The 23,096-nt window shown below is 42.0% G+C and overlaps 1 protein-coding gene across 2 annotated transcripts in view; it reads right to left on the bottom strand.

The window, feature by feature from the left end:
• Positions 1-18,190, bottom strand: part of XPO6 (exportin 6) — a 96,366-nt gene extending 78,176 nt beyond the window's left edge. The window contains exon 1 of one of the 2 annotated variants that reach the window (XM_074346151.1): positions 17,547-18,190. In XM_074346151.1, the coding sequence (XP_074202252.1) occupies positions 17,547-17,549 (3 nt within the window). In that variant the 5' untranslated portion in view covers positions 17,550-18,190. The remainder of the gene's footprint in view (positions 1-17,546) is intronic. The other variant, XM_074346152.1, reaches the window with a different exon arrangement.
• Between the last annotated feature and the right edge of the window lie 4,906 nt (positions 18,191-23,096).

Raw genomic sequence — 23,096 nt, 5'->3', positions numbered from 1 at the left:
ACCAAAAGCTCCGGTGAGAGCAACCCTCTCTGGCCAGGAACTCTCCTATGTCCCAGGTTCTGCCCAGTACTACTAGTCGATGCAATTTTCTTAAGTCTTACTTTCAATAGTATGCTTGGTAATCAAAACTGTGATTTTTTTAAAAGCTGTAACTTTTACAATATGGAAAGCTACTGTAATACTGAAACTATACAGGATTCTCTTCCTCCACTCCACTGAAGACTCACTGGGTTAGAAAGACAGAACAGTGGCAGCTTTTTGGATATTTTGGGGAGGTGGGGTAGGAAGGCAATGAGGAGTGGGAGGACTGGAGGTGGGAGGTATGCAGGAGAAAGGAAATGGATACTTAGCTCCTGTCCAATTGTCTGACCATGCCAGGAACGCTGGCCTTGCTCACATCCTTGGATAATGAAGGGATGACTCAACATGCAGTTCTCCATCAGCCTCCAATCCCCACACAATAAGCACAATGAGCTTGAGAGGGGAGCATGTAGTCACCCTTCCCAGAGTTCTCAACTGACCCTGCTAGACCATAGGGGAAAGTAGTGGAAAAGAGGTCAAGATAAAGTGCTGCTTCTCAGTCACACCTCCCAGCTCTGCTCCTCACTATGGGCAGCAGGCAAAGCCAAGGACTAGAAACTCCACACCATTCCACCTGTGCCCTTCTACTGTACAAGTGGTTAGGTGCTCCCTATCCTGGGAACACCTTAAGATGAATTGTTTGCCACAGAGTAACTGTGAAGGGTGTGGGCTCAGGAGACAGCCCAGATCTGCATCTGATCTCCAACTTCACCTCTTACTTTGTGCATGGCTTTCAGCAAATTAACCTCTCTGGGTCTCAGGTTCTTCACTTGCAAAATGAATTTACAACAGTATTCCCCCTCACCAGGTAATTGTGAGAAACGAACGACATAATGTAGGTAAATCCCTTGGCACTTTCAACCACAAATGAGCAAAGCTATTTCACTATACATCACTGGTGAGTCAATGAGCTTTGGGGGGGGGGGGACCAAATAAACAAAAATCCCACATAAGTCAACTAAATGCTCAAAAAAATTCCAAGAATACCACTGCCTTCACTTTCATTTTTCTACAGATCAACCTACCAGTGCCACAAAGAAAGAATATAAGACCAGCACCACCATCTTCCAGACTCTGTGTTTAGGACAACACAGATAGGAATCAGATCCATTGATTCCAGCAAGAAAAAAAAGTTTTTTTTTTAAAGAAAAAAATATTACATAGAATCATAATATATAAAACAGACTCAATCAGAGACTCTGCTTAGTTAACGGGGGTGGAGGAGGACACAAATGCCCACCCAGCATTTGGACACCTCCAAGAAACACTAAGGGCCTACAGAGCACAGAAAACACATGTAAATTCCTAAGCATTACAGCCCTTCCAGATTTGATTCAGGTTCTACCAAGTCTGGGAGGTTTTCTTCAGGTACTAAATGGATGCTGAAAGACTGGTTTGCAAATTCTCAAATTACCTTCAAACTGCAAGCCCCTCCCCACCACCCAGGGTATCACTGGTTGGGCTGACTCACACTGACCCCAACCCACCCTCAAGGGGGTCATGCTCTAGAGAAATGATTAACAGACTAATGAAAACAAGACATGGACTTGCCCACTTATGAATTTACCATGGAAGCTATATTTGGTTCAATAAATAAAATCCTCTATCTATACCAAGCATTCCATCTCAGTAGGTGCCTGATCAAACTCTGAAGGCCTCTAGAAAAACTTCCCGAAAAATGAAAACCACTCACCTAGAAATACTAAACTTCCCCCACCACCCAGGACTTCCAGTGAAGTTGTCCAACACGAAAAATAGACACCCCTGGACCCTCTCTGGTTGTCCTTGTTGTCTTCAACATCACTCTTACTTCTAAGCAAAAATGTATACAGTTCTGAGGTCTTATGTATTAGATATTGTAACAAACTTACTCATTTATTCTTAGGCTGGCTACTTTGTTGCTGCTTGCATGATTGCTAGTAGAGGTTAACTTCTACAAGTTTCCCGTATGTTCCCAGTCATGGAATGTGCTGTCATTTCATTGGCTTTCACTCTCCAAGCACCACCCTCTTCCTAGCTTTGTCCCTGTTTTAGGTTCCCTCCTCCCCCAAAGTCTGTGGAGCCCTCTGCCCACCAACAGCAACCGTAAATGACAAATGGGACATCATGACCAACTAAATATGCTGAATTCAACATTGCTGCCATAGGTAGATTGTCAATTTTCAAACTTTAATATTAATACAGATTCAAATTAAGCTTTACTTATTCTAATTCATCTTTTTTTCTCTGCTCTAAAAGATACTGAGATGCCATATAATGTATGATTCCATTTATATGAAATATCTAGAACAGGCATAGCTATAGAGACAGAATGCAGATTTGTGACAGTCAGGGGCTAGAGGGAGACAGAAATGGGGAGTGACTGTTAATGGGTACAGGGTTTCCTCTGGAGTGATAAAAAGCTCTAAAACTCGAGTGGTAGTGGTTGTACAACATGGTAAATGTACTTTAATGTCACGGAACTGCAGGCTTTAAATGGTCAACTTTCCATTATGTGTTATTTTACCACAGTCAAAAAATAATAACCAACTTAAGACTGTGGGAAAAAATATGTTAAGACACCATTTCCAATACAGTAAAGTGAGTATAAAGGATACTTAAATAGTTAATAAAGTAAGCATACGGGATCTGTCTCCTATAAGCAGATAAATAAAATCTAACTTGGTGAAAACTTTTCCTACCGAAAAAAAAAAAAAAAAAAGATACTGAGGAACAATGAAAAGCCATTTTTTTACCTACTAAATTTGCAACAATATTAAGACTACCCAAAGCTGATAAGTATTTATCTACAGCTGGTGGAAGAATAAACTGGTATAACCTGTCCAGAAAATAGCTGCTGACATACCTTTAAAATGTTCATATTAAATCTAAAACTATTTTAAAATTAAAGGTTTATTTTTAAAAACAATCTTCATACCCCTTGGGCCCTTCTTGGAATCCAGCCTAAGGCAATTTTCTGAAATACAGAAAAAGCTTTTCGCAAAAACATTAATCACATATTATTTACAATGGCCAAAAAAATGGAACAATCTAACTGCTGAAGAATCCACGCAATGCAATATTATAGAGCCGTTGTAAATATTTATGAAGTATTTAATGATTTGAAAAACCACTTATACTACATTAAGTGGAAAAGGCAGAAGAAAAAAGCACATTTACAGTGTGATCAACCATATTTAAAAAGCAAACAGAAAAAAAGACTAGAAGGAAACAAAAGTGTTATTAGAGGTTGAATCAGATGGTGATAATTTCTTGTCTATTGCATACTCATCAAATAGTCTACAGAGTTCAAGATACTTTTTACAATCAGGAAAAAATAAGCAAAATCAAAAGATGACAGAGAAGACCTGTGATCACATCAGTACCTGCTTTAACTGCCAAACACTACTAGGATGAAGAAGGTGCAGAAACTGAGCTAAATCACTGCCCACAAACGTTGGAAAGCTTGGCTACTGCAGTTTTGTTTTTGTTTTTGTCTTTAAAAACCCCTACTGGGAAAAGAGTACACAGGAAATCTCCATACTATTTTTGCACTCTTCTGCAAGTCTAAAATATCTCAACATAAGATGTTTAAATTAAATAAATGAATCCTTGATAGATCACTTAATTTGTCTTTCTCTAAAAACAGAATGCAGAGTATAGACAAATAATTTCCTGGGCACTAATAAAGTACATGGCTCCTTTCCTCATGAATTAAATAAAACCCTTTCCAGGATTAATTGCCTTCACAGAAATCACCTGCGCTGCCTATTAGACGTCTTTTTCTTCAATATTTCAAAGATTTCATCTTCATGAACTGCGTTTTTTCACTCTTCTGTGTATATCTGTGACTCCATCTGCCCAAAATGGCCCTTTGCTTACCCACTTCATGCCTCAAATTCTTTGCCTAGTGACTTCCTACTTCTGCTTTGAAACCCAACTCATTTGTCACCTCCTTTGGGAAGTCTTCCCTGATAACAACCCTCCCATCCCCAGTGTGGCCAGGGCTTTTTTTTTTTTTTTTTTTTAAAGTATGCTGTACCTCTCATAAGGTTCTATGTCTGTAGTTATTCCTCAGAAACTGTATTCATTTGCTGACTTGTACATCTCCTCTTCCAGAAGTTAATAAACTTCTAGAACTTCTAGTTTTAGAACTTTAGAACTTTTCCCTACTTACATTCAATAGCTGTAGGCCAAATGATTTCTCAGTTATTTTGCAACTCTGTTTCAAGTGAGCCCCCAAATTTACCAACAATGCTCCCTCCAGCTCCTGACTTTCCATTTCAGTAAAGAATTACAAATTACACACATTCCAGTGAGTACACCAACACAAGTGTCTTTTCAACTTTCTCCAAAAAAATCAGCAGTGTTAGCAACGGTCCAGCATTCACTTAATATTAGGAATTGCTTTTCTCTTTCTACATCCAGAATATGGTGGATCTAAGACACCAAATTTTAACATTCTACTCTTTAATTTATCCATAATTTCTCTGCTAACTAAGAACTTAAACTTCCTCATATCTTCTCATCTGCAACACCAGTCCTACTAGCTTAATTTCTTTTGGGGATTATTTTCTATAAAGTAATGAAGATTATTATAACTCCCAAGTCATAACCCTGATGAGTAAAGAACCTCCAGGCTGCAATGAGCTAGATCAGCTGGGCCCACTCTTGCCAGGCAAATGATTAACTCCAGACACCTGAAGGCATTGCAAGCCTTTTTTTTTTTTTTAGAATAACAAATGATTTATCAAAGGCTTTGAAGGTTACTGACAGTCAAAAACACAAGAGTTAAGTATCAAGTGTCTACTAAGTATACCAACAAAAGCCGTCCACTCAAAGCTCTTTTAATCTGTTCACTATGGAGGTGTAAAGGGGGATCTTCTCAAAATATTTTCTTGTATTTCTTTGAGATCTTTTCAAAAGTCAAGTTTTTTCTCTTCATAAAAAGTCTCCTTTACAGCTACACAAGGATAGGATTTTTCATCACTTCTCAGAAAAACATGTCTGCCCACTGAGCCCTGGAGACATGGACCAGTCACCCACACAGTAAAATGCAATGAAGGCCACTGGTGTTCCTCAAAGATAACATATGTGCCTGGATCTTTAATTTGCTTGTAAAGGTTGGGGATATATGAGGAGGGAAGGGAGGAAAAAAAGAAAAGAGGGAGGAGGAAGAAAGAAAAAACATATATTGACTTTTAAACAATTAAGGTTTAACAATCCACAATTTTCAAGAAATTTCAAGTTTACCTATAGCCCCAGGACAGATGCCTTCTCAAGCAGGTGTACGCTCTCTCTGCCATTAGAGAATTTTCAGTAGAAAATCAGAGAACCCTAAGCATGACTATAAACTTTCCCATGAAGCTACTTCATACATCCTTTAACATTTTAAACTCAGGCTCTGGTTCATAAGCCCAATTAACAAAACCAGCAACAAATGATTACAGGAAAAATCACTTCATCAAGGTGAGCTGTGCAACTTTTGGGCGATGGAACTGCTTTCCTCCAATTAAACCTGTTCTTACATTATATTATGACAAATAAACACGAAACCAAGTGGGGAGCAATATATAACTTAATTACATAGATCATCAGACAAAGGGTAAATGTATGATGGTTCAGAAAACTATCAGATTATAGTCCCATTACCAAGACAATCATTTTATTCAAGCCTACAATATTAGTACACAAGAAATGATAGTGTTGTTAATCTGTCTAAAATCAGCAGCATAAGATTAATCAACTAAATGTGCAAGCTAATACAAGCCTAACTTTATCACTCTACAATTATTCACCCGAATTGTATTTTTTATTAAAAAAAAAAAGTTGTTGGCCAACAGAAAAGTGTAGAGATCAGGAATGGTCAGCTGACACAGGGAAAAACACCCAGAAATAAAACATTAAAAGATGTTCCACTTCACTCATAACTAAAGGACTGCACATTTAATTCCTGAGGTGCCATTTTCATCTTTCATATTAAAAAGTTTTATTGGTGTCAGCCAGAAGATGGGGAAACAGGAACTATCCTATTAGTAAGAGTACTAGCTATCAGAATTCTTCTTTACCAGAATTTTTAAGTGCATTCACTGTTTGCCACCACAATTCCATTTCTAGAATCTTATCCTACAATCTCACAAAATGGACAAAGATATATTTGATGTTTATTGTAGTACTGATGGCATTAACAGCATATACCAAAAATCTAATGTAATTAACATTAAAGACCTAGGTAAGAACTTTCAGGCAGGCATACCATATTCCAGGGCAAACTGATGAAAGAATGATCCACACTAAAAGATACTCTAATTGAATTACTGAACTTCTGTAATACAGATTTCTCCCAGCAATCATACAAAAAAGGCAAGTTCTCTCTAACTGAGGTAAAGGGAGAGCATTACATGAATTAGGCTAACCAAGCTTTTCTACACAACCACCTTCGATGGAAGGAAACAATGGAGAAATATCCACAGAAGTTTAAGGAAAATAATGTATGAAGTATGAATATTATACCCATCCAAGTTACCATTTATGGATAAGGACAACAGACATTTTCAAAATGAAATAATTCAGAGAATAGAGCAACCACGAACTCTTTCAGAAAAATATGTATGTATCAGCTGATCGATGTTAAATAGATTAAAAGGGTCAAGAAAACACTCAACAATGTCTACAAGATCTGAGGGAAAGAGTGCAACCTAAGAATTTTATACCTAGCCAAGATGTCCTTCAAATATAAAGGCAGCCAGACATTCTTAATTCACCAAATAAGGCAACCTTTTTTAAAAGTGACAAGCGGGGAGGGTATAGCTCAGTGGTAGAGCACCCTAGCGTGCATGAGATCCTGGGTTCAATTCCCAGTGCCTTGACTGAAATAAATAAACCAATAAACAAATAAATATGTAATTACCTCCCCCTGAAAAAAAATTAAAAATACAAAAAATTAAATTAAAAAAAAACGGACAATAAAATCTAGCTAACAGGGAAATTAATCAAAAAATTCAGATACAGAAAGACTACAGTTAAAAGAACTAGTGGGGAACGTTTGAATCCTTTAAAATAAAAAACTAAGACTAAATACCAAGGGTATTATGGTTACAGAACAGGCTACAAATGCTCTAAAGACACTGACAAAGTAAAATAAAAAGAGGGAGAGGGAAAAGTGGAAGGAGTGAAAATTTTCTTATTTTTCCTATTATGAAGTTCACTGATACTGCCTAGAACTGAAACATGGAATTTATTTATAAAAAATGATGCCATCTTTGTAATGTTTTTCTTATCTTTTTTCTTTATCATATAAGGATTTACCAAGAGCTAATAATTATTGAAGTAATAATTGAAGATACTTGACAATTCATTTTTCAGTTTCACTTGTTTCATCTTCTGCTGTTAAATTCAAGTGAGATGGAGAGACCTCAAGAGCACTATGTTCAGTGAAAAAAAAAATCAGGATCAAAAGGGTACAGCCTTCAGATTACATTCATAAACCAAATCAAAACAACAAAACTACAGAGATGGAGAACAGATTAGTGGTTGCTAGGAGAAAGGGAGGAGGGCTACAAATACGAAGAATATTAGGCAAGAGTTAGTTCTTTTGTGGTGATGGAAAAGCTCAGTACCTTGACTGTGGTGGTAGTTACAAAGATCAGTACATAAAATAAATTGCATAGAACCATACACATTCACATGAATGCAAGTCAAAAAATGGTGAAAACTGAATAAGGTCTGTAGTCAAGCCAATAATTGAATAGTACCAATGTCAACTTCCTGGTTTTGGTATTGCACACAGCTATGTAAGATGTCACCGTTGGTGGAATCTGGGTGAAGGATACACAGGACTCCTTGTACTCATTTTGCAACTTCTTGTGAGTATATAAATATTTCAAAAAGTACAGTTTTGTTAAATGCAACAGTAAATTGATTTTTACTTTAAAACTCTCATGACCTAAAAAAATCAACATGATCACTTTTTTAATGAAAGTATTCATTTTAGGTATCTACCCTCCTTATCCTATAGACAAATAGATACAAAGATCTATGGACTATTTATATAATGTTAATCACAGTTTTAGGTAGTAGGATTTAGGGTGATTTTTTTTTTTTTTTGCCATGTTCTTTGTCTTTTGACACTGCTTGATTTTGAGCATAGTTTTTATAAAAATTATCCAGCTGTTACCTTAAAAAAAAAAAAGATCTATCCGGGTCTGATTATTATCTAATTTAGGAACCAGTGATTTTTTTCCCGAGACTGCATTTAACACACAAAATACCTTTACCTATTCAGAGAGTCTGAGACCAGAGATCTTTTTCATTATAACCTTCACATAAAGCAACAGCAGGCTGCTCTGATGTAAATGCACTACTGCATATGCTAAGCCTAATGAGCTTAAGTGAACTGAAACACCCAGAGAAGTCAAGAAACCTTCCATTCTGTTGTCCTGTAATGTGGTCCAACTACCACTTTGCCTTCCAAAGTCACATTTTCTTCTATTCTATCACATTAGAGCATATGCAGAAATATCTATTTTCTTGTTTGTTATCAGCAAACTTTTACCATCTTGCCTTTTACCATTATGAGAAGTAAATTATGCATGTTTTAAGGCCAGATGACTAGATGTACTGTTTTTCCTGGGACAACATACCCAGTTGGGTTACATTTCAAGTAAAAATGCCTATGTAAATGTGCACAGTCTCAAAAAGAAACCTAGTGCTACAGAAAGAACATAGGCTGTACATTTAGCAGCTTGGGTCTGAACCCTCTTATAAACTTGCTATATAATTTTGGACAAGCTACTTACATTACCCTCCCTGAGCCAGTGTCCTCATCTTCCTCAACTGTAAAATGGGAACAGGTAATACCAACCTTGCAGGGTGGCTGTAAGGGACTACATGAGGTACTGCATGCAGTATACATCAGGCCCCTGAACAATGACTAGCACAGAGTATAATTATGAAACACAAACAGACCTTTTTCTCCCTCTGAACCCCAGCTTCCTTCCCTTCCCATCAGCCTCTTTCACCTCCCTCACTTCCCTCTGCCTGTGGGTTTCCTCAGTTACTATCCACAGCCCTCACCTGACCCCCCACACACCCACCCCTCCCCAGCAGTTCTCAGGAGCAGTTTTTGGAGCCTCACAAGTAGACCATCCACACAGCATTTGTTCTAACAATTCCTCTTGCTCACCTGCTCCCCACCCCCACCTGCCCAGGGGTAAAATACTATTATCTGAGCTTGCTGGCTGCATGGGTTTTGGAAAAACAGAGTGTTTACTATATTCATACTCTACTTCATTTTTCAATCTTACTACAGTCTCCAAATGCTGCTACTATCATTTACTAACCTCAAGGGCCTACCTTGACCATCTTGGATTTGTTTTCAAACCTGACTCTTCAATTACATAAATATCTATTCAATGCTCACTGGGCATTGGGAACATAAAGAGTGAGACTCATCTGATACGGACTCATAATAAAGTGAAAGAACTAATCCTCTCCATCCCCAGGCTTGGAGGGGGAAGAAGGGGGAGGAAGGGAGAGGAAGCCAGGGAAAGGATGGAGGAGTTCACATTTCGCTCTTGAAACTTCTGAATTATCTGACACTTACTACAAGAATGTAGTCTTGTAATTCTTATATAAGAAAAACAAATAAATCAAAACATAAAAGCAAAAAGAAAACGTAACTATAATCAAAGATAATAAATGTTAAATCAGTGGCTGGAGAGCCTCAAAGAGGTCATGTTCATGGTAGGTAAGGTCTCACCTGCAAAAAGAAGAAAAAGACATTCAAGCAGAGGGAAGAGTACTGAAAAAGGCAGGTAAGTGTGAAAGGGTACTTGGTGTTCTGGGAATGACAAGTGGTTTGCTGCGGTTAGAGAACAAGATATAATTCGAGAAGTCTTTAAAAGATATTCCAAACAAATCACTTTAAGTATTTAATCATCTTCATCCTTACTGAGACAACTAAAAGTAGGTGAAATTATGAAAATCCAGAACCCATGTGCTTTCCACTATTCTTCCATGGTAAAAACTTGGTCTCGGACAACACTGGAGACCCTCTGCTCTGAATAATTTGGGGTCAAGTGACATGATCACATCTCAGTTCCATGAGGTAGCTCTGGTAGGAATACAGGAAGAAGATGGACTAGAGGAAGAAGAACCTGGAAGCTGTCGAGACACCAACCATGAGAGCAAGAGATGACAACTGGCCTGACCGAAGTGGAGGGAATGGAGGGAAAGGCCAAGTTCAGGACACAAATAAGTTAGCTACAGCATCAACAGGTCTACAAGTGAGGGACTAAAGGCAAAGAGGAAGTTAAAGATGACTCAGGTTTATCACTTGAGTATCCAGTGAATAAGACCAGTAACAGAACTAAGTATGGGGGTGGAGGCGCTACCCCAAGGGGAAGATAATAGATTTGGTTAACACATGTATAATTTGATGTCCACAGGACACCCCGGTGGATATTCAAGGCTGGAGAGGATGGTTGAGTTTTCACTGGTACACAGGTCATAGCTGAGGCCATAAGAAAGAAGATCAAGGGAGACTGAACTAAAATAATGGAAGCCAAAGGAACCAAGAAAAAGGGTTTTGGGTGGGGGAAAGGAGGACCAGTGGTTGCCAAAAGGAAAAGTCAGATGACACAAGGACTGAAAAGAGGCTATTTATGTATTCATTGTACTACACCACTTTATATAAGGGACTTGAGCATCCGCTGATTTTGGTATACACAGGGGCTCCTAGAACCAATCCCCCAGATACTGAGGGACAAATGTACACTGGATTCAACATACAGGCATCACTGAAAAGTAGTGAAGACAAAAAAACCAGTCTGCAATGGGTTGCACAATGAACCACTGGTAGGGAGGGAAAGGGAGGTTGAAAAAGTAGAGGCAGAAAGTAGCAGTCGCACATTCAGGAGCTCGGTCCCTCTTCACCCCAGCCTGTGCTGTTACATCCGCCTTGACTTGGACATGTATGTCGACAATCCAACTACCTAAAATCATCAAGATCCTTGTTCTGCCCAAAGTCAATTACCTTCAGCTCAACACAGCAGCAAATGCCTGCCTACAGACAGAGTCAAATCCCTTATTCTATCAGCCCATCTGCTGACATCTTCATGTCAGCTTCTTTACCTGGTATCTCTTTCATTCCTACCAAATCCAAATCACCCATTAATTAAAATTTCCCACTATTCCCAATTGCTAGTTTAGAGGCTTCCAAAATCAGCTTAAGCTCACCCCTTCCTTCAACCCTTGAGTCTGGAATCAGTTTTAAGTGACAATTCTCTTGGTCAAGTCTTTCTCTCCACTTGTAACTCCTCATCCACGAGCAGACCTTTGTCACATCCATATAGGCCTGGTGTCCTATCTGGTTTCCCACACCACTCTTAACCTATACACAGTAGATGGATTAATTTTCCTTTAAGGAAAAATTAGCCTAAAAACAAAGCCAAACTCCCCAGAGTAGTGCTGGAGGCTTTCCATCATCCAGCCTTTAACTGTTTTTATAAGCTTTCTCTCCAACTACTTCACAAAAATCTCCACCATGGCCAAACCAGTCTATTAGATGATTTCTTAACACTTCATGTTTAGCTATACCCTTCTCTTCTGAAACACCCCCTCTCTGAAAGTTCTAGTCATCACAGGGAACATCGCTTACTCCCTTTCTCGAAAGGTCTTGAACACTCAAGATCTCCACAGCATTCCTAACTACAATGTTACTGTCTACTACGCCAGAAACTGCTCTAGGCTCTTGGGATACATTAGTGAACAGAGCAAAGCTTTAGGGAGTTAGTATTTTAGCAGAAAGAGGTAACAAAAAATAGACCTCATAAATAACTTAAGCATGTAAAGTGTTTAAAAGTGTAAATGCTACAAATAAAGAAGTAAAGTGGGATATGAAGGACTGGGAGTTCTGAAATGGGATTAAAATTTTAAGTAGGGTGGTCAGAACTGGCCTCACTGGGAAGGTGACTCTGGAGAAGGCTTGAAGAAGGTCATGTTGGGCATGTAGGTATCTCGGGGAAAGTGCGATCCAAGCAAAGGCGACAGCCAGGCCAAAGCCCTGAGGCAGGAACATACCCGGAACATATGAACAGCAAGGAGGGCAGGGTAGCTGAACAGAGTGAGCCAAGGGAAGAGTAGCAGGAGATGGGATCAGAGTGTAACCTGGGGCCTGGAGGGCACCATAAGTCATGGAGGCGCACGTGGGCCGCTATGGCCTTCACTCTCAGTGAGATGAGGAGCCACGGGAACAGGGCTGACACATGATTTGGCTGAGATTTTTCAAAGGATCACTGAGGCTACTGTGTTGAAAACAGTCTATAACGGGGCAAGGTCAGAAGCAAGGAGAACAGTTAGGAGGCAACTGCAGTAATTCAGGCAAGAGATGATGAAGGCCTGAACAGAGAGGTAGCAGTGGAAAGAACAAGAAGAGATAAAATCCTGGCTACATTTCGAAGGTAGAAAACAGTCAGCTTTCCTGATATGGACCAGATGTATAGTGTGAGAGAAAGAAAGCTCAAGGATGACTTCCAAGTTTTTGGCACAAGCAACTAGAAGCTGGAGTTGCCCCCAATTAAGATAGAGAAGGCTGTCAGTGGAAAAGAATTAGAGGGGAAGATCAAGAGTTGAGTTTTAGACATATTACATTTGAAGGGCCTGACATATAAGCTTGCATATCAAATAGGCACAACTGCAGCTGAGGGGAGAAGTCTGGCCTGGGAGCTCACCAAGTCTGAGGCCTAGGGCATTCCAGCTGTTCAAAGATCAGTGGGATGAGGCAGAAATAGCCAGTAAGATGTGGGGAAACCAAAAGCACACTTCAGTGTCCTGGAGGCCAAGTGAAGAAAGACTTAACATTTCTGGAGGGAGGGATGGAGGAAGGGAGGCAGGCCTAACAGAAGGGGGAGTATTCAACTTGTCCAGTGCTACATCAGATCAAGTAAGATGAGGACTAACTACTGCGTTTAACAACAGTGGGTGTTGGGCCTGACAAGTGAGCTTAAGAGAGTGGAAGGTGAGAAATCAGAAACCACTCTTTCCTGGAGTTTTGTTGCAAAGAGGAACAAGGAAATGGGGCAGTAGCTGGCCAGGAAAGTAGCAGTGAAGGCATTCACGATGAGGAAAAAATAGCATGTCTGTGAGTGCATATATGCACATAAAGCCCTAAAATGTCCTAAGCACTCAAATGTTAATTCCTTCCTTCACTTCAACCCTTGACACCTATTATTTTCTATGACCTTTCTTATATATATCTAATCTTCATAACTATCTGCAAACTTTTAAGTAGAAAGCCCCTTTTTTCCTTGTCAAACTCAAACTCTTCCTAATCCTTCAAAACTCAAATATTCCTCCTGGCCCCTCTCCTCAGCTAATCTCCCTCAGATAGGCCCCTTTGTACCAATGCATTTATCTACTATGGTCACTCTTACCACAGCCTCTTGTAATTATCAGAACATATGTCCCATTTCCTCACTAAACCGACTCCTAGAGGGCGGGAGCAATATTACCCCTCCTGGGGTAAAAAGTGTAACACTTAAGAGCACTGACTCTGGAGCCAGATTGTCTGGCTCTGAATGCCAGTTCCACCACTTGGTTGCAGAGTGACCGTGAAAAGTTGCCTAACCATTCTGGGCCTTGAATGTTCTCATTTATAAAATGGGAAATAAGAATAGCCTCTGCCTCCTGACACTGCTTGAAAGAGTAAATGAGTTAGCATATGTAAACTCATTAGCCTGGTATATGCTAAGCCCTACAAATATAAACTATCTCATTATAATACTGTATCCACAGTACCCAGGATTTTACGCTTGATGCAAGAAGTTACTTCTCCAAACACATTAACAGGGTTTGGGGAGGATTGTTAGCTGAGTAATTTCACATTTTAACCATGTCATGTACTAATTTTTTCAAAAGCCGTTCAGGTCATTTCTTGATAGTCTCCCAGACTATCTCTAATGTTGAGACTGCCAGGTGGAACCTCTAAGTACCACTGAACCTTTTCCTGCCATCTCCCTCCACCGCCATGGCTTCTTCATACCTCTCACTGCAGGGAGCACAATGTAACACAGCTGTTGAACAAACGGAAGAAACACCATTTGAGTGGCCAAATTTAAGATCTGATTTTGCCTCCATTACAGGGATCACTCACGAAGTTTAAAATTCAAAAATGAGAAGCCTTTGTAACCCAAGTAATTTTCTAAACAACTTTAAAAAGTGCTATTTTAAGCAAGGATTCAATTTCCCACAAAATTTCAGTAATAAGCAAAGCTCATTCAATATTAAGTAACAACTTTTCAGAGAAGTAGTGGGAACCTCTAAGATGTTACATCACCTAAGAACTCATGGGAATTCAACCCCAAATGATGATTTAATCAAATGTAGTTAGTTTAACTGTTCTAGTAATTTTGTGCTGCAACTACAAAACTTTAACTAGTTCTAAACTTGCAGGTCAAGATCCCTCCTCGTAGAGGGACAGTTTAAAAGAAACTCCCATACTCCCCAGCTTGCATTACTGGCTCAGAACCAAATAAAACATAGTTGGATGACAGTCCCGATCATCTTCCATCTCAGGCAGCACCTGCACTGCAAAGAGCACAGGCTTGGGAGTAGAGCACCTTGGGCCCAAATGGCAACTCCATCATTTGTTAAAAAGGTATCCTACAGCAGCTCTGCTCATCTCCCCCTGTGGTAGTAACGGCAATAATGTACCTAGAAGGACTGGTGTGCTTAACTGATACTGAGTGCCTAAAAAAAAAAAAAAAAAAAAAAAAAACAATAAATGAAATATAGCTAGCTTAGTGGAGATATGTATGTTTGGGGGGGGAGATAATTAGGTTTATTATTAATTTTTTTTATGGAGGTACTGGGGATTGAACCCAGTACCCTGTGCCTGCTAAGCAAGTGCTCTACCACTGAGCTACACTCACCCCCCTAAGATATTTAATAAATGGTAGTTTTATCATATTACACCATTTCCATCTTATTAGTGTAGAAGTTTTAGAAAGAAGGTATTAAAAAGGCCCAAACTTACATGCCAACTCTTTAAAGTAAAAATGTTTAGTCAGTAATAAGTAGAGAGGGAAAAAGTTCCTGGAACAATTTAGAACCGTGATCCCAGGCAAAAGACTCCCCTCCTATAACACACAAACCAGACAATGACTTCCTTGTTTTGGGGGGACAAGATCTGCCCACCCACATTCCTAACCCTGAGACACCTACAGAAGATGAACCCCTGGTGTCAGTGCTGCAGAAAGGACACGATTTGACAGTCCTATTCACCTTACATCTGCTGTGGTCATCCTCTGCATACTCAAGTAAGTGAGGGGTAGATTACAAACAACTTATCTCTGAAAAAAATGTAAATGGTGATCATGAAGTCAACTATTTTACAACTAATTGCTAAAAGGTCATTTTTATAATGCTCTCCTGACTGCCAATTAAAATGAAACCTGAATACAAGGGTGCTTAGCTAGCTGAAGTCCATAACCAATAAAATTCTATCGAAAGGTTCTAAAGCAATGTTGTAAGCTACCGAGGGGAGGCACATGTCTCTCTTGTTTACCTGACATTCCCTAGAGCCTGGCATATAGTGGCTACTTAAAATTCATTAAAAGATTTGTACACTCATTTTCACAGCCATCATTATTCACAATAGTCAAAAGGTGGAAGTAACCCAGTGTTCATCAACAAGATGACTGGATAAACAAAATGTGAGATATACACACAATGGAATATTATTCAGCCTTAAAAAGGAAGGAAATCCTGACAGATGCTACAACACGGATGAACCTTGAGGACATTATCCTAAGTGAAATAAGGCAGCCATAAAAAGACAAACACTGTATGATTCTATTTATGAGAGTAATCAAATTCATAGACAGAAAGTAGAATAGTGGTTGCTAGGGGACAGGTGGAAAAGTGAATGGGGGTTGTTCAGTGAGTACAGTTTCAGTTTTACAAGATGAAAAAAAGTTCTGGGGCCGGATGCCTAACAATGTGATTGTACTTAATGCTACTGAACCATAATCTTAAAAATGGTTAAAATGGTAAGTTTTGTTATGCATATAACACCACAATTTAAAAGTAAAAGCAAAAGAAAATTCATTGAAAGAATAAACGAAGTAAGGAATACTGAGTACTACTTTCATCATTCACTAAATATTATATCTCATACCTGTAGATTATTCAGAGAATTCCTGCCTCCACACTTTATAGCTGAGGAAATCGAGACTGAGAGATTATCTGATCTGCCACTATCCTATAGTATCTATTATATTGTACTGCTCTGTATTAATGGTGTGTTTTATCTGACTAGTTGTAAGCTCCACGAAGACAAGGGTTATACCTTAGGTTTTCTTTCTATGCCCAGCACCTAACACATCACCCACAGGCTCCCTGAATGTTCTGAAAATCCCACTGGCCTGAACATTACATATGTCATTCCGGCCCTTTCTCTACTAAACCCCTAACATGGGAGGGGTAAAACAGGCAGCCTTAAGAACACTTCTGTATCTGGAGGTGCTCAAACACAGGCTAGGGAATCAACCACTCCCTACGGGCTTACCATGCACCAAGAGCTGGGCCAGATAAAACTTCACACAATTTCATCTCTGAGGGAACTGAGTCTACTGCAGTAGACAGGTTAAGTCTCAGAAATAATTACAGTAACAATAAGACAAATGCTTAAAAACAGATGTGACTACACAAATCTATGGGAGTACTGAGAGTGCCTGTGGGTCTGGAAAACGTGGAATGTTATCTTCAGAAGAGGTGGCTTCTGAACTAGATCTGGAAGGATGAAGAGTTCTCCAGGCACCACCAGGGAAAAGGCCAGAGCGTGTAGCAGAAAGAAAAGCAGACTGGTGTCAAAAGAATACGACATTCCTGACTTTGCTATTATTTAGGTAAATGACCTCTGAAAACCATAAACCCTCTCAGCTGCCCCATATATAAATCTACAACAAAACCCTCTCCAGCTGTGTTATGTGTTTGATCTAATAGGAGCTCTGAAATCAGACTACCTAGGTTCAAATCTTCCCACTGTCACTTAGGAGTGACCTTGAGCTGGGTAACTAGTTGCTCTTTGCCTCAATCTCCCCACTTCAGAACAGAGGGCTGGTGTGCTAATTAAATAATACATGTCAATCACTTAGCACAGCGTCTGGTACGTAGGAAGCCCTCAAAAAATAAATGATAACTATTATGATAAACTACAATATAAGAGGTCAATATATCAGATGCAAGGTCTGTGCCTGCTGCGTGTCCAGGTCCCTCCCAGTCCCGAGCCATCCCTGGCGGGGGGGGGGGGGGGAGGGGGAGGGGAGCTCAGGGCCGGGCTGCAAACCCTGCACGCATGTGTCACTGCCGGGCTCGGCACGCGCCTCTCCCCGCCCTGGGGAGAAGCGATGGCTCAGCAGTCCCGGGCCCGCTCCCGCCGCTCAGACCGGGCACCCGGGGAGGGAAGAGGCTCGGACCCTACTTACCATGCTGGCCGGGGAGGGGCGGCTCAGGTGAGCTGGCTCTCGGGCTTCGGACACGTCCGGCTCGCACAGTTCAGGTCATGGTCCCAGAAGGCTCGGGAAGTCCCCCACCCATGCAAACACAACCGCTTCCCCACCCGGGTCCTGCGGGGACCCTCTAAAAAGAGAGCGGCCCCCCGGCCCGCCTCATCGGGGACCCCCCGGAACAATTCATCCAGACCCACCCGCCCCTCCCCAAGGAAACTGAAAAAGCAGGAAATGGGGCTCGGAGGCCAGCGAGGAAGGCAACGGCTCGGGGCCCCCCGCCCGGGCCGGACCCCCTGAAGGGAGGCTCCGGACCCAGGCAGGGGCTCCCCAGCCCCCGCGTTCAGAAGCGGCGGCGGGCCCGGCCCCAAGGCTGAAGGGGCGGAGGCTGAAGGGGCCTCGGCGGCGCAGCCCAGGCGGCCGGCTCAAGGGAAAGGCCCGGGGGCCCGCGCTATCCTTGCAGCCTCAGCCCACACGACCGCCGCCGCCGCCGCCCCCCCGGAGCATCCCTGCGCGCGCCCGCCCCGGAGATGCCCGCTCGCGCCGCGCGGCCGCCCCCGACCAACAGCCCCAACGCGCCGGAAGTGGCGAGCGCCCGGCGCGGCCCCACGGCGCGGCCGCCGGGCTGCGGCGCTGGAACCGGACCAATCCGGAATCGAGCGGGCGAGGGGGTGGGGGCGCGGGGCGGGGCCGCACCTGACGGCTCTCGTCTGGCCCCGCCTCCGCCCCGCCCCGCCCCGTGCCCGCGGCCCTCCGCCAGTCCACGCGGGCTGGCGGCCATGTTGGTACAGGGCGCTGGGCCTGCCATCTTAGTAAAGGGGCGGTTTCTCTTTCGCTATCTTCGCTCATTCATTCCGCAAATGTTGACGAAGCGCCTTTTACGTGCCCAGGACCTGGCTGGAAGTCAGCGGCGCGCAGCCTCTGCCCTCGTGGAGCTTACATCCATTCAGTCCACACTCATTTGAGCCCTCTGTGGCCCAGGCGCCACTGCGGGTTCTGGGACTAGTACAGTAAACGAGATTGCTGTAGTCCTTGCCCCTCGAGGAGGCAGATAAGCAGCAAGTAGAGAGCAAGTGAATAAGTTAATTGTAAGAAGTGAGGAGTGCTAATAGTGTTATGAACGCAACGAATACGCGGGGCCCGAGATAGAAAATGGAACGGAGGAATGGAAAGGTAAACTGAAGCCCAAAGAATAAAGTCAGTAGTGGGAAGCACGATCAAAGTCGAAGGAACGGCAACTGCAGAGGTTCTGAGAGGGTAAAGATATTATGGGTTCCTGTTCCTATCTTCCAACCCACTTCACTTGTGAAAATGCTGATTTTACGAAACAGAATCATGAAACAGTCCCAAGCAGTAGAAGTGTTGCTAGGGCGTGCTTACTGCACAGACTGAGCAAATCTGTATTAATGGCTTCCAAACTCCAGCATGAACCAAAATTACCTGGAGGGCCTCCTGCTAAGACACTAATTGCCATTCCCCACTCCCAGAGCTTCTAATCAGTAGATCAGGAGTAGCACTTAATGATTTACATTTCTGACAAGTTCCCAGGTGATGCTAATGCTGCAGGTCCAGGGGTCACACTTGAGAACTGCTGATATAACCACAGAAAACAACAGCTTCCATTTATTCCTTCATCAAATATTTATTGTTGCCCACTAAGTGACAACCACTGTTCCGAGGACTCAGTGCTGAGCAAAACAGACACACTTGGGCCCTTATCAATAGAGAAAGAAATTATCTTTAAAATGTTACAAAATAAGTAATCAATTATCATTGTTATAAGAGCATTAAAGAAAAATACAAACCACTTGAGAGTGAATAGCCAAGGGAGCTAAGGTAATCTTGGAGGTTGGGATGGAGAGGAGGTTAGGAAGTGACATTTATTTAGCTGTAGCCTGAAAGACTTATCATAGTTTGCTGGTCAAAGAGAGGGGGCATAGAATCACCTAGACAGTATAAACTGCATGTACAAAGGAGCTGTTTCAGAAGGTAAATGCATTGAGGCCAAGTGACTTGTCCTTTCTTAGCTCAATTTACTGAGATGAGCAAAGGCTTTGGGATGAGAGAAATTTGGAGTGGAAAATCCAGCTCTTACCAGTAGCTGAGGTATATTGAGCAAGGGACTGTCAAAATCTTAATTTCCTCACTGTGTAATGGAATGAAATAACAGAAAGTCACCTCATCCTCAATAAGAGGTAAGCCTTGGCTCACATAACTCCCAGAACTGGATAACTAGAAACAGGTCAGCTTCAGGCTGGGAGTGATGGGAGCCCAGAATCTGTTCCTCTGGGATTTTCTTGGCTCTATGACCCTCTGTGTATCAGCCTAGTCCTCAAAATGGCTTCCAGGACCAGCCACAGCTGCAAAATTCCCTGTTGACATCCAGCAAGAGAGAGCACTTTTTCTCATGTCCTATCTTATGGCAATAAGCTTTATCCTACTAGTCCTAATTGACCCAGGCCTGCCCATCCCTGAACTTGCCATGTGAAGGAAGATGGAATTGCTATGATCGACGGAAAGAATCCTGCCCTGGGGTGGATATCAATTCCTCAGGATAAAGGGGATTTGTCGGAGTCACCACATATCCACCATACCTCTATTGCAAGGCTAAAGTGAAGATTAAATTTAATGTACACAAAACATCTAGCACATAAGACATGCAATAAATCACAGCTATTATTAATTTTACTCCAGGGATTTTGTCCAAGTCAACTAAATAACATTTTGTTATTAATATTAATCTCAGGCCTGCCTATTCCAAAAAAAAGATTTAAGGCTGCTATTACTTTTTGTTGGCACTGCAGGGATGGCCCCCATCCATCTCCTTCTGCTCATTCCTCTTGCTATTGCCTTGGTCTCATTCATTCAGTTATTTGTTCAACAAATATTCAGGGAGTTTGTATCAACTTTGTACAAGACCTTTTGCAAAACCTGAGTTCCAAAATGAATAAAATTCAGGCAAATTTCACTGCCTCGTAGTGGAAACAGCCACACAAACAATGACAGCATTGTGTGAGAGGTGCTATACTAGAGGTGTGTACAAACTGAAGCACACAAGGAGGTAGGGGTGGGGGAACAACTAGCTATGGCAGGGGGAGTAATTGGAAGACTGAACAACGATGGTAACATTTCCATTGGGTCTTGCTGGATAAATAGAAGTTCACCCAACTATTACCAAGTCCCCACTCCTCTTTCCACTCCAAGCTGTCTCCTACTGTGTCAAGTCTCTTTACACTGCAAGTGACAAAGTTAGGTCTGTAGAGTTGGGACTCTATCATAAGGAGAAAAGGGACTATATTGTCTCATGTGAGAGAATCATCCAAAGGGTTGCATGGATTTCAGACATGGCTGGATTCTGGGTCTGAAATGATATCACAGAACTCAATTTCTCTCCATTTCTTGGTTCTGCTTCCTTTATTGGGGGCCCCCACGGTGAGCCCTGCATACCCAGGGGTTATCTTCTATCAGGTTGAAGCCTGTTTGAGAAGACTGTGTTTCTCCTACAAATGTTCCAAGAAAATAATCCCATTGGCTCTCACTGGATTACTCCTGAACCAATCACTGCAACCAGGGAGAATATGATGCTCTGATTGGTAGACCTTGGTCCCATGCTCCACCCCAAGCTCCAGAATAGCTCTTTTCAATGGCCAAGATCTCTTTGAGCCCCACTATTCTGCCAGGCTGTCAGCAACTTGGAGAATTCTCCTGTTTTGCAGATGAGGAAACATGTTAGTTTCTCAAAAGGCATAGGAGTTAACAGCAGCATTCAATATGGATTTAATGAAAGAAGGAAAAATAGGGTAACTGGCACCCTCTATAGGTGACAAGAACACACTCAGTTTAACCTGTCATTCAAGGCCTTTGAAGTCTTTGAAGCTCTGTAACCAGACTCTCTGGTTTGAGTCTTTACTCTGCCTCTTACGTAGCTGTGTGGCCTTGACCAAGTCACTTAAATTTTCTGTACCTCAGTTTCTTCATCCATAAAATGGGGACAACACAAGGACCTATCTGGCCAAGTAGATACCTCTATCAGTCAGTTTCTATGAGGAAACTCTAATTCAGATTTGAAGAATTGACAAGGAGGCTATTCTAAAAGAGGTGTAAGGAAACCCTACAAAGGATACTACCATATCCCAGATCTAGTAACAGCAAGACTACTAGTACCCCTTGTCCTAAAGGGACAAGAGGAAGAATGGTTGCCAGAATCTGGCAAAGAAGAATCGTGTGAAAGAGCAGCTGAAGGAAGCATCCAGCCAAGGTGATCCTGCAGGGAGGAAGCCAGTAGGATACTGACCTCACTCACCTCCCTCCCTCTCTCTCCTGCTGGGGTTCCACATTGCATAAATCCAACTAGGAGCCAGAGACCAATGGAGGCTGGTGATGTAGTTCATAGAGGCCAACTTCCTGGGCACACGGCTAGGCAGAGAAGGGGAAATGGAAGAGATCCAGCAGAACACTAGTAAGTGTTTAGAACAATGCCTGGTGTATTAAAAGATTCTCAATCATTTTAGTGATAAATTACTATTTCCATCCTACTTCCATCCAGCCCTCCTTTCAAACTCCTCTCCCTTTACAAATCCACCTCACTAGAATCTTCATGGCTCCTAGAAAATAGCAGGCTCCTTCATGTCTCTGAGCCTGTGCTTAGGTTGTTCCACCTTTTGGAATGACCTTTCCCTCATCCCTTCCCCTTCCTTTAAAACTTCTATTCGTCCCAAAGACCAGACTCAGATGTCTCTCATGAGTGTCCTCCTCTTGTGGAATAAAGGGCAGTTAATAAACATTCATTAATATGATAATGGAGAGATATTACCTGAAGACTTACCTAGTTGTAACATCCACCAGAAATATCCAACAGGAATAATCCATGGATACAGCATCTTGGGGGAGAGATCTCTAGTGTCCAGACATATCTGCCTTTGCTCTCTTCCAGCTACAAGGGAGGATAACACTTCCTTATTCCTTGCAGTTGGGTAGGATGATGCCGACTGAGTGGAAGTGACCCGTGTCACTTCTGGGCCAGAGCATTTCCCTGCCTGTGCAAGTCCCTTCCATTCTGCTCTCCCCTGCCATATTGAACTCTGAGGCACCCTGTTGAAACTGTGGCACCATAAAATGGAGTGATTACATGGGACAGAACCCCTTCCTGATCCACACCAGACCAGCAGAACAAGCACAAATAAACTTTTGTGTTTTGAGACACTGAGATTTGGGGGTGGTTTGTTACTGCAGCATAACCTGGCCTTTCCTGACTGGTACATATGACCGTGTGTGCAAAGATGGGCCCCCACTAAATCATGTCTGTCAGTATTCAGCCTTAGGTAGTCCCCTGCCCTTGAACCTGGGCTGGCCCTGTGAATTCACTTCTGACCAATGAAATAGAGTGGAATAGAACATGACTTCCAAAGTTAGATCTTACAAAGCTTACAGCTTTTTTCTGGGTTTCTTGGAATATTTCCTCTGGAGTGAGTGAGCCACCACGTAAGAAGTCCGATTAGCTAAGAATGCCATACTGTGAGGAAGCTCTAG

The sequence above is a fragment of the Camelus bactrianus genome, chromosome 18 (genome assembly GCF_048773025.1).
Source record: "Camelus bactrianus isolate YW-2024 breed Bactrian camel chromosome 18, ASM4877302v1, whole genome shotgun sequence".
Lineage (NCBI taxonomy): Eukaryota > Metazoa > Chordata > Mammalia > Artiodactyla > Camelidae > Camelus > Camelus bactrianus.
This window is presented reverse-complemented; position numbering and strand designations above follow the sequence as displayed.